This window comes from Panthera leo, chromosome D2 (assembly GCF_018350215.1).
Source record: "Panthera leo isolate Ple1 chromosome D2, P.leo_Ple1_pat1.1, whole genome shotgun sequence".
Classification (NCBI taxonomy): Eukaryota; Metazoa; Chordata; class Mammalia; order Carnivora; family Felidae; genus Panthera; species Panthera leo.
In genome coordinates, this window is record NC_056689.1 from 73,985,598 (window position 1) to 74,001,662 (window position 16,065).

The window sequence follows — 16,065 nt, forward strand, 5'->3', positions numbered from 1 at the left end:
CTAAACAGAACAGCAAATGTCTAAAACAATTAGAATCATATCATTTGTGTCTTTCCAATGTATTGTTCTCATAATGCACAGGTTCATTAATGGCGATTAACAAAGATTATTAATCTATATGTAGCAAGCTTCCCTGCTTGTTGGTCTTACAAAGAAATAATCCTCTCAAATTCTATCTTAAAAATTAAAATTTACATATTGATTTACAAAATTTGGTGCACTGGGGTCACTAGAATATAATCTTAATACTTTCCTATCAGAAATCTCAAGGGGACTTATATACTATAGCTTGTATTTGATCATATCATAACAACTTGTTCTCTTTAACTATTGGACTCGCTGTGTTATCCTGTGTCCAGTGCCTAAGAGCTCGTTAATTACCTAAACTATATCTCCATAGGTCTTGTTAATTACCCGTCTCCTGTCTCAGAGGACCTTGTTAATAACTTGTACAGTCTCTCTAAAGAGGTCCTAACAACACATTAAAATTAAAGATGCTTTTCTTTTAGCACCTGTCAAGTGCTGTAAATTGAGAAATTTTCACATCAGTTTATTAGCCTACAGTAGTTTTTGTGGATTTTTTTGGCTGGTTTGCTTCTCTCACAAAATCTCTCTGTATCTTAATCTCTCAGCTCAAAATAACAACAAAAACAACAACAACAACAACTTAACAAAGTTTCGTCTTTTTTCGTTATGGAGCTTTTTTTGTTTTCAATTTTGAAGTCTATAAATATCAATTTGCATTAGTGAGTTAGCAAAAGGACGGCATGGTTGGTATCTGCAAATTAACCCATCGGGAAATGTACCAATTAATGAGAGCTATTATAATGAGTATTAGGATGACAAAGGGTAAAAAAAGTTTCAAGTGGCATCTGGGGAGTTCGGCAGGAAAGTTCTAGTTAGTGTTAAGGGAACTCATCATACTGCATATTCCGTGTTCCCAGTCACTGTTTCATTGGACACATTTCTGCAAATCCCGGGACACTAATGGATTAATGGCTCTAAAAATCACCTCAAAAGTTTTTGTTTTCCGTCTCATAAATGAGGCTACAAGTTTTCAGCTATGTAAAAGGTGTATAGCCTGTCATGAATAATAGGCAAAATTATCTTTAATATTAGACAAACAAAAAGTAAATTCTGCTATTAAAATAAACCTCATGCACTTTAAGGTTTACCACGCCAAAGACTGAGTTGTAAATTCACACGGGAGGGGGAGAAAAGGTCCATAAGGAGTGTTATAAAAATGAAGATTTTAAAACTATGAATGGGACTATTTCTTTAGGAGCATTTGTTCGCTATAACTTTTTAAAATCAAAATGTAGGCCTATAGTAAACAGTCTTTTTTTCACGAACATGTTCTGCAACTCCATAATAATGATTACATGCTTATAAGCCTATGGTGATTGGTGATTTGTGAAAATAAGAAACACATTTAAATATACATTCTAGGTAACAATTTTTTATACCTTCTAAGAAAGGTATGATACAACCATAGACAGGAATTGACTAGTTAAGGAAAGAAAGAAGGGAGAAAGGGAAGTAGGTCAATGTGATCCCAAAAGTAAAAGGCATTCTGTCATGCAAAATTACAAAATACTAGTGATAGATAGGAGTTCTTGATCTCAGACACTATTTCTGCACTGTCCTAAAAAATAGCTAAGGGGCACACAGGGTTTTCCACAGCAAATACTGTCAATGGAAATCCATGCATATATGCTCCAATAAAATCAGTAACACCCGGAATGATATTATAAAACATACCATTAAGTGAACATAGAGCAACTGAGACTTTTTGCCACATGGTATTCACAACTACAGTAAGGCGGAAAAATAATGAAGGGAAAGCATGTTCTTTGTGGGAGTCACAAACGGAAGGATATTCCCAAAACGAAATTCTCCAGTAAAAATACCTCCCGTAAGTTCTTGCTCTCCGACGAGCTTCCTCTCTTAACATCAAACATCAGCTCTCCATACAGGGTACGCTTATATTATCGACTGTGTATTTTTTTTTTTAATTTCAGAATAAGACATACCCAACGAACTTTCTCCTTAACGAATTCCCTTGACTGGGTAGAGAGAGTTCTTCAATCCTACACTTTTTCACGGAGGCTCAGAAGAACACCCATCTCAGAGTTTCTCTTCAAGTTATATATAGTATATATATATATATATATACTATATATATATAGTAGCGTATAAACACACGCATGTTTTGTAAGTGTTGTTCATCACTACTGATGCCTAGGTTTTACCTGAACCCTGAGAAAAAATCATGCACAGAGGCCATAAATATTAAACCGTCAGACATTTCAATGCCTACAATGATTTAGATGTGTCTTAGCTATTCGGCCAAATCTCATAGTCGTCTCCACTGTTACAGTCAAGCTGATCTCCTTACTATGGCCTCCGCCTCAGCAAAGGCCCTGTCAGCAAAACTGACATGACGATGTCACCTATTCAACTATGAGTTCACCAACAGGACTCCTAATTCCTATTCATCAATGAGTACTTACTGAGCTCTTAGGAAATACATGATATAATTTAGATTAGTGATTGTTAAACCTGAGAATCAGTGGTTAAGTCTTAAAGATGTTGATTTTTATTTCAGGGCCCATTCCACTAAAGATTCTAACTCAGTATGAGATAGGACCCAACAAACTGTAAGTTGAAAAGAAGTCCCCAGGAGCCCCTGATGATCAGCACTAAGGATGTGCACCGATGTAGGTGCTGTGGGGCACCCACAAAAGAAGAATTCAGCATAGCTGTTACGAAGCTTAGGTAGCTTAGGAAGTCTGGATCTGGTGTTACAAATCAGTGGTTCTTCAACTTTTTCAACTAGGCTTTTTAAGCACACCTGTTACCATGGCCCCTGTGCCCTAACGATTAATAATAGTGCTAAGGGTTGTGAGAAGTAAATGCAAACACTGCAGTTCACTTAATATTCTGAGGATGGATCATTCAGACAAGGTTTAACCAGTTATGCTTCGTTAGGTGGCCTTCCACACGCGTTCAGGGACACAGGCTGCCCCTCTCTTATGGCTCTGCCCTTCTCAAAGATCTCCACTCAGCCTGGGGCTCCGCCAACTAGTTCAGTAAACTGCCAAATAATAAATACCTTTGGCTTTGGCCTTCCTGGCCATACAGCCTCTGTTACAACTACTTGACTCTACCACTGTAGCACAAAAGTACCCATAAACCAACGGGTAGGCTGTGCTCCACTGAAACATTCCTTACAAAAATAGGCAGCGAGCCAGACTTGGCCCCCGAGCCTTGTTTGCCAACGCCCTGGTCTAAGGTAGTGAGGAAGAGAGGCAACAGTACGTGGACGACTATCCGGTACGTTTTCACGAACAGACCTGAAGATGGTCGACATCTCTTCGGCTAACTCTTCATTAAGCCAGAACTTCGTCACATGTCCCCACCTAACTAAGGGTCTGTGTCCGTCTGAAAAGAAAGGGCATCACGTGTGCTGAACACACCCACCCCTTCCACGTTCCACTGGAAGACCGGCCCCGTGTTATAGAAGAAATGGCTGTGAACAGATTATTTAAAAATGGTGCAACAAACACGCAGGGGTTTTTTGTTTTCGGAAAATTATATACTGCTGATGCAAACAGGCACGACTTTACGAATTGTGGAGTTAACCACACATTAGTTGATGCTGATGATGCCAAAGCACCTGTGATTTGTAATTACAAAAAGCAAGTGTAGCAATTTTAAATCACAGATAACTCGATACCCATCGCAAAGCGATGAAACATCTTCCTGAAAATGGCAAGAATTCCAACTGCACCTCCCAGTGCACGTGCAGTAGGCGCTTTGCAGCATGCCGAGTGTTCAACGGCATCCGGGCTTTTCAGAAGCGGCACAGACCACAAAGTCAATGCGGTGTACTCACCGCACCCCATTCAGCTTCTTCCGGGTCCATCGCTGAGCCCGATTTCTTCACTGGCTGCACTGAGGCTGGGACGTGACTGCGCTCTGGCCAAGGGGACATCTGCAGAAGTGACGTACGGCACGGCCGGGCCAGGCACATAAAAGTGTGCTGCCTGGGGGCCTCCGCTCGCTTTGCCTGCCGCCCGACCTTGGAGACAAGGTGGTAAATGGTGGCACAAGAAAGGAGGAGCCTGGTTCCAGAATACTAGGGTGGCGCTGCACGGCTGCAGGGAGCAAAACACTGGCTTCCCTCGTCCCCGGCATCGTGAGTCAGGAGGCAACAACACGGAGCTGTATGCTTGTACCGTGAGAGGTGATAAGCCACTGAGATCTGGGGTTATTACGTTACAGCTGGTAACTTGCCTAACACTGGGTTCTTAAGGAACTCCAGAAAATGTGCTATTTAGGGTATGAATATTACATTTCAGCAGTCCTTTAAACACACTCAGATTCTGAATAATGCTTAGTTGTACACAAAAAATGCATGTATCTGCCTTTGTGGCTCTGTCTTCCACATCCCAGAAGATCTTGATCTCTGCAGCCCACCCTGGGCTGGAAGAGGAGACTGAAGGAATAAAAGCACATTTTAGGAAACTGGTCTGCCAAGCTTTGTATTCATTCATTCAGAAATGTTTTTTTCTAACACCTGCTACCTGCCAAGCATCAGGCTGGAGACTCGGGGCAGAAACACGAATGCCATGGGGGCACTGCCCTCAGGTTCTCCACGGCGGCGGGAGGGAAAACAGTGACCAGCCTGTATCAGCGAACGATGGGAGGCCCGCAGAAAGGAAGACTTACGTAAGAAAATGCTGCAGCACACGGATCAATTACCCTCTCCACCTCCCTAGAAAGAGCAGGCCGGGCTTCCAAGAAGAGGGGCAGGGACATGAAAGGGACTGCAAGTCAGTGACTGCGAGGACAAGTGAACCCCCGTTCTCTGTTGGAGTAATCCCACAAAAAGCCTGATTCATTTCTCCTATCAGTTTGATGCAAGACTGTAGGACCTATTCCAAGGACAGAAGCAAAATACCGTATTTGTTTGTGGTTTACAAGGTGCTTTCTTCAGGTGGATTTCACTTTTTACTAAGAAAAACTGTGATGTCTAAGAAAGTGCTCCTTGGCCCCTTCCAGTTTTAATCCTACGCTACGCACACGCAGGGCAATACCACGGCCTCCCTGCACCTGCCATCACAGGTGAGCCAGAGACATCACAAAGAACACGATCCAGTTCCACAGCTACCCAGTTTACCCTCAACTTTGCTCAGCATTCTCGCGGACACTAGTCCCAAGAGTCCAGGAGACTCTAAACAGATCGATTTAGCACAACTGGAAAAAAATAACCTGCAGCACACGTCCTAGTGACAGGAGTCCATAGCTTCAAAAGTGCCTTCGGTGGAGATATTAATATGAGCAATCTAAAATGTCTCCAATCACTGAGGGCTGATGTCGGGACGAGAAACAGGAACATACTGTTACGTAACGACATAACTACCTTGACCGTATTCTCCAAATTCCACTCAAGATAAAGCTGCTTTCTGGAAGTTTGAACTGCTTTCTTTTCCAAGATCTATTTATAGTCGATCCTCCTTCTTTACACTATAAATTAGAGCAACCCGCAACCCTTTTATTCCAAATGTGTTACATTTACCACAAACATGGTTTGTACACAGATGAAAGGTTAACTTCCCAGGAACCTGGATGGTTGTTATCCTCATACCTGACATCCCAAATAGGGAGAAGAGAAATAAAATGTTTAAATCTTGTTTTTTTGGTTTTTTTTTTTAAATGCTTGCGAGCGTTTTATGCATATATCAAGAAACAACTCTAATTCTGATAGAAATAGCGCTCGTACTGAAATCGCCCAAACAAAGCCTGAATCGGGCAAAATGCCACACTCACTTTTCAAATCTGTGGCAGTCCATGTGAACAGCCCAAGTAAAGGGCAATTAAAGAGCTGAGGACACTTACTTTTTCCATATGCTGCCATAATTTAAAAACATTATTTTCCTATCATTTCCCATTTTTCTTGCTTTTCTTTGACTCTAAAATTATATAAATTATCCAATCTCTAAGTTATCTCAGACAGTTGTTTTTAATTATCTTCTTCATAAAAAGAAGTTCAGTGAAAGTGGGGAGAAGCAAATATATTCCTATTTACCCCTGTAATTTAGGACTTAATATATGCAATATACTATGTAAAATCCCAAAATGAAATATTTGAGAGCGGCATAACAAAACTACGGACTCAATAAAACATTAATACCACATGATAAAAATCTATTTCTTTGGAGTGTAGTTTATAAAGAAAACCGAACAATACCTTTTAAAGCCATGGCAAATATTTATTGCTAAACGAAAACGAAAGAAACACGTTTCCCGTGAAAATGTTAAATGCCTACTCGAACGCGTCATTAGGAGATCGGAAGACAGGTGGGAGAGTACCGTCTAAACGGGTGCTTGTTAGCACTGTATTTTTCGCTTACAGTGGGACAAAACAAAGCACTGCTTTTGAATAAAGTATGATATGATAGTATATAAAACATAATAACAGCTACCGTTCACGGGTTCCCTAGCTGGGCCCTGGCTTTATACCATGTACTCGATTTGTAACTTATCATCACCCAGTCCTACCAGGTAGGTATTCTTTTCCTTGTTTCAAAGATGGAGATGATGAGGTTTATAGAGGTCACAGAGGTAGCGAGCCAGGGTTCCCGCTCCGGTCTGCATTCTAGACATTACTGCCTTGAGGAAAAACTTCTATTTCCCACGGCAGACACTCTACGATACTATTCTATAATTGCTTAGGATTCCAATACATTCATCTTAGCCTTTGCTTAAGGTTTCTTTAATCAGCTGTTCCACGGTGTACTTCTGCAAAATCCATAATCTCATTTAAAGGTATATTCGCAGTTCCAACTTGTACTAAGGAATAAGAAAAGTACCGTTATATGCGTAACTGAGAACTCAGATTTTGAAAACCTAACCTTTATCGTTACCATGAGAGTGATCATTCCCATGACTACAAATCATCATATAGATACACTTTGATATATTTACAGTACCCACAAGGGTCACAAAGTTCCAGTAAACATTCACAAAGAAAAGCTACTTCTAAAGAGCCACTTGCTAAAGGCAGGTGACACCTACTATGAAAACCAGTAAGACCTAACATGAGCCAGCTATTCTTAGAGAATAGCCCACTGGTTGCTATGGTCCACTAATCCTCTCCAGAGAGCCCATGAACTAATCCCTGGAAAATAATATCTAGAAACACAACATATCACCTAAATTTCTGGCTTAAATGAACACCCACTGGTGATTCACTCTCACCATGTCTCATCAAAAGCTACACTGCTCTCTTCACAAGTTTCAGTTGAGTTTCTGGCTCACATAAGTAGAAACAGACTAGGGTAGGGATTAAGAATCTTTTATCCTTCTAAGATAAAAAGTTCAATTCCAAAGATGTATGCAATGATTCCTGGCTCCATAATTAATCATAAAAAGAAGATAAGAATTTTGTTCAAGTCAAATAAAAGGAATTTAAAACATTCAAGTATTTTTAAAGGGATATTTGATACTTTAAGGATGCTATTTTTCAAAATAGCCCAACTTCCCCCATGTTAGGCTTACCTTGAAGATGGCATTATATTTGAAGCCCTGAATTTTGTTGTAAACGGATTAGTTGACTCATAATCGAAATAGTCCTGACGATTTTCACTAAATGCATTGGGTGATTTCAAGTCACAAGGGCTATCAGATCCCCCATTGTTAAGTTTATCAGATCTTCTGCTATCTTTTTTTCCAGTCACTCTTTCAAACAGGCTAACTTTCTCCCTTTTCTCCCTTTTATTTTCTTTCCTTACTTCAACTGGTTTTGAAAATAAATTCATGCTGCTGTCCCAGGATTCACTGCTGTCTTCAAATGGATTTTTCTTCCTTGGCAGTGTTGCAAATTTTTGGGGTAATGAAGCAGTCACATTTGTAAATGGGTCATTTTGTCTTCCGAAAGACGAGTCACCTTCATCCACACTGCTGTCAGGTTGGTTCATTTTAGAAGTATCAAAGCTTAATGTTCTTCTGTGTGGAGATTTGAGACTTCCTGCAAACAATTTTGTAGTTAGTACATAATCAGTGACACATCGCATCATGCAACTTGACAGATTCTGTGTGCACACTGCTGCTTTTAGAATGAGAGCAATTAGCTATTTAAAGATATTAACCTTTAAAATAATCAAGGAAAACAATCTTAAAATGCTAAAGTATAGCAGTCTGAAGTAGGCAGGCTATTAATAATTAGCATATTGCTAGACAGTCAGTAATTTACTCAGCTCAGAAAGAAACAATAATATAAACACACTATAATGTCAAAACCAGAGGTTCTGGTGGGCATGATGGTGCTATAAATTCTCAAAGACGTTTTTCATCATTAGCATTAAATATACTTTCCTACTCCTGCACACGCAAGGTTTTTCTTCTAGGAACTTTCTGATTAAATGGAATATCCATTTATGTCTCAGGCTTCCGAGACTGAAGAAACAGCAATTAAGAAAAAAAAAAGAGAGAGAGAGAGAGAGAGAGAGAGAGAGAGAGAGAGAGAGAAAATCCAGGCTATGAAAAGCAACTGGGACTTATTTTTGTTATCACTTAACATAACCACAATGCTGAATGCAGACAAGTTCTGCCTTTAATAAACATCAATTTTGAGGATAGTCAGCACTCAACAAAGATTTGATAACTAAACTTGAAAACTATCAAGACGTTGCAATTTTTAATTTTCTAATTTCCTAAGTGAAACTCTGAAAATGAAAAGGGTAGTTCAGATCACTGAGGCTACGATTAGAAAGTGTCACTTACCACTTTCCGGAACCGCTCCGAAGGAATCTACCTGGCGTCCGAGAAGATGTGTCTGACCGGCGGTGCCAGACTTCAGCTTCTCAGAAGATATGTGGGTCCCAGTCAGATCAGACATCGAATGTGCTGAAGAGAGTCGCTGAGGACCCAAAAGGAAAGGCTTTTTTGGTTTGGATTTCATCTGCATTTCACCACTTGAAAATTCAGTACTGGCATCGGGCACGTGAGAACTTGGAATGATGGCAGAAGACGTATCAGAAAATGTCCCATCGTTTTTTCTACCTTTCATCTTATCTTTTAATTTTGCAAAAGGAGACCTTGTTTTGTCCTTCATTGATAAGTCAAACATACTTGCTGTCATATTGTTCCTCATGAATTGAATATTGACCTTTATCTCACCCCTGTTTTTGGCTCTTTTTCCTTGTTTGGATTCTAATCTAAACCACCTTAAAGAGAAGGAAAAAAAAAAAACTGGGTTGTAACATGTAACAAAGAGAGGATATGTGCTTGTTACGTACAAATAGCTTTTCAGGCTAAGCTATTCTTACAAATCAAGGCACTCTAAGCATGACAGTGATTATGTGTCCATCTGACGTAAATGTTGCTAGTGGCCCAAGAACACTGTTTAAGGTTAAAAGACACTGAGGTAAAGACTACTGAAAGAATTCATCAATACAAACTACTTTTGAGCACTGTAAAATGATAAAGGATCCCATTTTTTAACAAATACACATTTAGCCCCAACCCCCAAATATTTCTTCTCTAAAAACTACTAAAAGAATGTTGTTGATACTGGAGACCACTGCACTGGAGTTTGCTAATCATGAAAATTACATGTGATGTGAATTTAGATTCACGTGAAGTGGGTCAAAGCCTTCTCCTGAATAAAATCTGAAAAATGTGTAAAACGTAGGAAGTGACAATTAGTATTAACTCTTGTAAGGGTTTTGAAGAATAGAGAAAGCCTAAATGCTTCTTGTTAGAATGGACTTGCTTCATTTGCTATTGCCACCGTAACAATAGCAAATAAAAATTCTCTTAATTGGGGCCAAATCTTCTGCTTTTAGTCAGTTCGCCGAATTGCACTGCCCGCTGTCAAATGACGTTACAGGAGTCCCCCTTATCCGCGGTTTCACTTTCCACGGCTTGTCACCAGTGGTCAACCGCGTTCTGGAAGAAGATGATCCTTCTGGTACTTCCTCAGAAGGTCGGCGGTAGCCTCATGCTAGGTCACGAAGCCTACATCACTCACCCCACTTCGTCTCAATCCGGAGGCATTTTATCATCTCACATGATCACAAGAAGGATGATTACAGGACAGTAAGAGATGTGAAGAGAGAGACCCCATTCGCGTTACTCTTATTACAGCATATGTTACGACTGTTCTGTTGTATTATGAATTTCTTACTGTGCCTAATTTATAAGTTAAACTTTATGACAGGCACGCATATATAGGGACAAACATAGTGTATCTAGGGTGGGGTACTAGCCACACTTTTAGGCAACCACTGGGGTCTTGGAACGGATGTCCCGTGGATAAGAGGGGGCTACGGGATAAGAGGCAAAGTTTATTTTGGTTTTGTTCACAGTACTTTTATCCATGAGAAAGTCTTCAGTTGTCAGTGTGACAAGTGGTCATTCTATAGGGAAAACAGCCAAAAGAAAAAGAAAAAAATTTGCAAAATCGAGCCTAGAAGAAAGTTTCTAGTGTTTTCCCATTACTTAACAACGAAGCATAAACCGCACACAGGTTAGTACTTAAATACAGCTCTAATAAAGTGTAACAGATTTTCTTAGCTACAAAGGAACTCTGATCGAAGTTTACATTAGTACTTTCTCTCCTTGTTACTAAGAAGATACCCAAGAAGCAGCTTATGTTTACCACACACCAAGTGAAGACTGGTTCACGGGTCTTTCCAGGCAGGAGAGGAAATTAGCACATAGCATATATACCAGCCACATCTTAGCAAGCGGCACACAAGAGAAATATTTTCGTCATTAACTTGAGGCATTTCAATCAATTAAGGTTTAGTTGCATCAAAGCAAGCAATTTATTAAAATAAAATATTTTATAGTAGAAACCCTTAATCAGAGACCCTAAACTGAGAAAAGCCCTTGAGGCCAATGGTGAAATCTAAAGACACAGGGACTAGAAATAAGAAATGACAGCAATAAACTCTGTGGAATAGAAAACCCTGAACAATACAGAACTTAGCACTTGAAGAGCTTGGTAATGAAACAAGGTTCTATACCCGGTTATTAATTCCCAGTTTGGGATAATAAAGCCATTTTAAATAGGGGAGAAATGCTTCCGATGGAGGGAAATATTCTGTGCCATCTTGGGCTTTACACAAAATAAGCGAAATACACTTTGCAAGAAACATACCAGAAACAAAACAAAAAACCTAAGCATGTAGGACTTTCATGTATATAACAAATCAAAGCAAATCTGAGAAAAAAAATAAACCAGTAAACCAATAACCCAATAAATGGAAGAGGGTAAAAGTAATCGGAACTCACTGAATTTCAGAGATAAGGCCAAACCCATCATCTAATTTAACATCCACTTTTCACAGATGAGGAAATTGAGGCACAAATGGTAAGTAATGTCCCAATGTCAGATTAAAGTTCAATAAGGAAAACATCCAAGTGGATGAACAACATGTGCATGAAAACAGTTGCTCTTTCCTATGTGATGAACCACATATGTTAGTAACATTAAAGGCAGGGCTGGTCACATGTTATAGAACACTCTATTTAATCAAGAGACAGTGACAGCCAAAGAGGAAGGCAGCACAGGTTTTCTACTGCTAAAGGGTAAGCTACTTGAAGAGTTTGCCTTGCACTCAATAAATGTTTACTGAATGCTTTTTCTAAAACTCTATTTTTAACACAACCAAGCTATAATTCCGTGTGTGTGTTGCATTGTTTTATTTTATGGTAGGGAACACTAAAGACTTAGGTAAGCTTTGAAGGATCAAGCAAGTCGGTATCTGAATACAAACTGTAAATACAGTATATTTTCCATCCTCCCCCCACCCCGCCCCAAGGAGAAAACTGCAAAGCACTTTTAACAAATATATAAACTTAAAATTTAGGCATGACAAATAACTTCGGCTGCTTTGTTTTGAAAGTGATATAATGGGGAAGTCTTAATGAGACCTTCAAGAATCATTCCAGAGATACTACTTATTTTCCCAGGCTTCAGAAAGATAAAATGAAGACACATCATTTGGGGCTTAGTGGATTAATGCTGATTTTTTTCACCTCTGGAGTACCGGGTTTCAACTGCGTCTGGCCTCTGTTCAATTTTTAGCGGGCACAGGCCCATGTTCAAAAGCCACCACACATGTGGGAACTATTCCCAAGCAATCGGTGCTGTGTGGTCAGAAACGGGACAAGATTGGCAGGAAGGGTGCCAGAGGCCAGGACACAGGTGCACTGCAGACTCACACAAAAGTCCTAAAATCTGCATGTGTTTGAGTCATACCTAACTCGAGGGACTCTGATTGTTAATACTTTTCATGAGCATTTAAAAAAAAAAAAAAAAAAATCAACATCACCCAGTTCTGCTGTAAAAAAAAAAAAAAAAAAAAAAAATCAATAGATATTACATAACAGCATGAACGATTTTACCATTCTATTATTAAACATTGTATTATTTCCTTAAATCTTGTGCCAGAACCAACCCAGACACTCATAAAAGTGGGAGATACAGAAGTTCTCTTTCCGTGCCCCACTCAAAGTGTTCTGGCTCAGGCCCTTTCCCTCTCCTTACAGGAGAAGAGAAGAAAAGAAAAGGAAAAAAAAAAAAAAAAGGCATTTAATTTCAAATCATAAAAATAAGTAAAATAAGAGTTTTAGCCTTCATACTTCTCTCCCTATCATGACACAATTGGAAGGCAAGCTGTAAATACTTAGTCTTCAGCGTCAAGAGTAAAAAGTGTCACACCCAGCAGCTTCATGGGACTTCTAAATCAGCTGGTGGCCTTCATCACTCATACCGGTTTTCTAAAAAGCACTTGGGGATAGGCCGACAAGGCTCAGCCCTGTGCAGAATATTAAATATCTTTCTTGCAATACACCGGTGGCTCAAGTTCATCGCTCACTGTGCCACGTGCACAGCTGTGCTGCAAAAGGAAGCTATTAAGTATATTAAAAACCCAGAAATATTACCAATAAAGATATCTCATCAAATACGTGGTCCTCATTTATCCACAAAGAAAATGGGATTTAATAACATATGAAAATCGCTTCACATGCAATAAACATCACAAGCCCTGTTGATAACATTTAAAAGCGTTTTTCCCCCTAAAAGTTCTTATCAGTTTTATGTAGTGGCCAATAGAGAATTCCCGTAGGGAGACTACGATAAGAGAGTGTTGCTTATGATCAAATTTATTGTCATTCGGATGCTGACAAAGATAAAGAGTACAACAAGAAGGAACTTTAAAAGCTTAGTTCATCCTCTGAGTTTCCGAATTCACAGTTGGGCCTACTTTCGCTCAGAAAACTTATATTGGAGAGAAGGCCTGAAATACATCATTCGATAACCTAAAAAGTGGCAAAAGTGCAGCATAGTATTTCAAGTTATAACATACTTAAAAGTTTACATTCAAAGCACTTTAAATATTATAGAGTGAGTGTCATCCAGAGTTGGTGATTTGAAACAAATTATTTGCTAATTATCCACTTTTTTTTCAGTTTAAATTTGATGAAGAACTCCTCAGGGGAAACTGAATACCACTTTGTAGGTATCAAACAGTTATATCAACATCACTGATATATATTCAACTTTACAGTTTTTAAGCCCTTTCTCTTTTTCTTAAAATACTGTTATCTTTCGGTGAGCTTAAATGTTTACCATTTTCCCTCATGCACTCCCAGTACTTATCCCTCTACCCTTTTACCCTGCGTATATTAAATCTTACATACAGTTCCGATTTAAAAGACATTTTTTAATAAAAATAAAAATTGCAACCAGGAGAAGCCTGCAGGAAGATATGTACAGAAAATAGTAAGACACGGTTGTTCTAAAAATATAAGAAATTAACATGAACCTCAAGAAAGTTATGCTTATAAAAAGTTTTTAAAAGGGCAAATAAATTTCAGTTATGACTGAAACACCAAAGCTGCTTCGGAAACTTGAAGTCCTGTTATAAAGTCAACCTATATTTTTCTCTCATTAATTCCATTAATCTTAAGGGTCTCTCAGACCAGAATAATTATAGGCTTAAGAAAGGGTGAGTACACCTATCTCTGGAAATTTACTATTTTTCGACTTGAGACATAACATCCAGTGTTAAATTATATTATCCTTTTTTTAAATGAGAACGTATCTACTCTAAGCTTGAAAGTCACAGGTAAAAGGTCATGTTTGTATTGAAAAGGTCATCAAATCACTTCATCAGAACTGAACCCTTGTCTCCAATCTGAGAACATTCCACGTAGTCTAAACATGCCGACTTTACAGAACTAATTCCGAAGTAATACACTCCCTCCAATACGTTGTAAATTCAAAGAAAAATGTTAGTGTCTATTGAAGGTTGAGAATATTTGTACATAGTTTTCATTTTTTTTTTCTTGTAACGGCTTTAGACTCCATCAAGCTGTACTGACCCTGAAAGATGGTTGAGCTAAAATAAAGGCCAAGTTTATAAAGCTGCAATGAAATACTGAGCTCTAAATTTGGTAATTTATCTTCCGACAGAGTTCAGTATGTGATCTGATATTGGAAGACTTAATTTTCTGATGTTCCAATTCCTGGAAAATTGTAATGTTTAATGATTATAACAATTTACACATACATGAAGTTTTAGTTGGTCAACACTGGGATCCAGTCCTCCTAGGAGTAGTGAAACAATGTCAATTTACTTACAATTCAATGCAAAATATTCAATTATTTAAGATGTTTCCCTTAAACTCAAAATGAGAGTAATGGATCCTTAACGACTCCATTTAAAAAATATTTCTTCACAAGGGCTACTTCGACTTCAGATGTGTGCAAATGTGGTGCCCAAAACTAGGTCATATTTCAGTCCAAAAACCAACGCCCCAGTTACACAAATAATTTCCAAGAACAGAAAATCCATAAATATCATCTCCCCCCAAATTCAAAATAAATTATATAACTTACTCTGTTTTCCTTCTTTGTTTGTCCTCAAAGATGTCATTGAGATTGATTGCCACCTGCCCTAAAAATTTATCCAGACCCACCAGGGACCTGTGCATAACTATGAGGAAAAGAATGTATTTCTCTGGATTCCCCTGCATTAGCAACCCAGGTAGCTCAAAAGAGGCCTCTTCCTTCCAGACTGGCTCAAGGGTTTTCTCGGCTACAGAGGTGGAGTACTTTTCCTTGCCCAGCTGAATTATAGTGTATGTGTCATTGGTGCCACTTTTGCCTTTGGGCTTCAGATCTTTGGCTTGGAGCACTGTGACCTGCACGTGGGTAGGAAACCACTTTTGGGCTTGCTCGGACAGCATCATTCTGTCCTTTTTCTCTGCACCGGGTTCTCAAGCGCAGGCGGTGCCCCTCCCGGAGGGAGCGCCTAATTCCTTAATCGCTGCATCCTAAGGGCACTTAACGGCGACGGGCAGCCTCACAGCTGCCCAACTTCGCCAGGGCTCACTGTCAAGCGCCTTGCTGGGGCAGCCCCGGGGCACGGCTGCTCTGGGGGTGCCCTCGCCGCCGCAGAAGCGCAGGGGCCCACCATCCCCAGGCCGCGCCGCCCAGGCCTCCGCGAGGACCCCGCACCTTCACGCGCCGCCGGCCGCGGGGACGGGCCCTGGGCGGCGGCGGAGGCGGGGGCGGGCGGCTCCCGGGCCTGCGGGCAGGTGAGGCCTGGCCGCCGGGGCCCCGCGGAGGGCTGCGGGGGTGGGAGGGCGCCCCCGGCCCGGCCGACTAGAGCTCGCCCGCCCCAACTCGCAGCCCCCGGCCCCCCCCCCACCCCGCCTGCCTGCTCGCGGCCGGGCCGCCCCCGCCTCCTCCGCACCCCCCGCCCGCCCGCGCAGGCCGGCGGGCCCGACCCGGCTCCTCCTTCCGACCCCGGTAATACGAACCGCCGGCGGCTCGCGCGGCCTGGCTCCCTCTCGCAAACCTCTCCCTCTCCCTCTCCCTCCTCCTCCTCCTCCTCCTCCCTCCTCCTCCCCCTCGCCTCGGCTCCTCCTCTCGGGCGGGGGCGGGGGCGGGTCGCCTGGTTGTGGAGCGGGACGGGGGACGGGGCACGCGGCCGCCCCGGCGCCGGCGGGCCGAGGGCTGCAGGGCGGCGGGCACTG

At 40.9% G+C, this 16,065-nt stretch overlaps 1 protein-coding gene across 11 annotated transcripts in view; it reads right to left on the minus strand.

Moving 5' to 3' along the window:
• RAB11FIP2 (RAB11 family interacting protein 2) overlaps positions 1-15,612 on the minus strand; it is a 37,842-nt gene extending 22,230 nt beyond the window's left edge. For 5 of the 11 annotated variants that reach the window (XM_042907759.1, XM_042907757.1, XM_042907755.1 and 2 more), the window contains exons 1-3: positions 14,924-15,612; positions 8,791-9,233; positions 7,567-8,035 (exon numbers count right to left, since the gene is read on the minus strand). In XM_042907759.1, coding sequence (XP_042763693.1) covers positions 7,567-8,035; positions 8,791-9,233; positions 14,924-15,276 — 1,265 coding nt within the window. In that variant the 5' untranslated portion in view covers positions 15,277-15,612. Of the gene's footprint in view, positions 1-4,511; positions 6,859-7,566; positions 8,036-8,790; positions 9,234-14,923 lie in introns of those variants that run through there. The other 6 variants (XR_006194332.1, XR_006194331.1, XM_042907753.1 and 3 more) reach the window with 4 other exon arrangements.
• Positions 15,613-16,065: the final 453 nt, after the last annotated feature.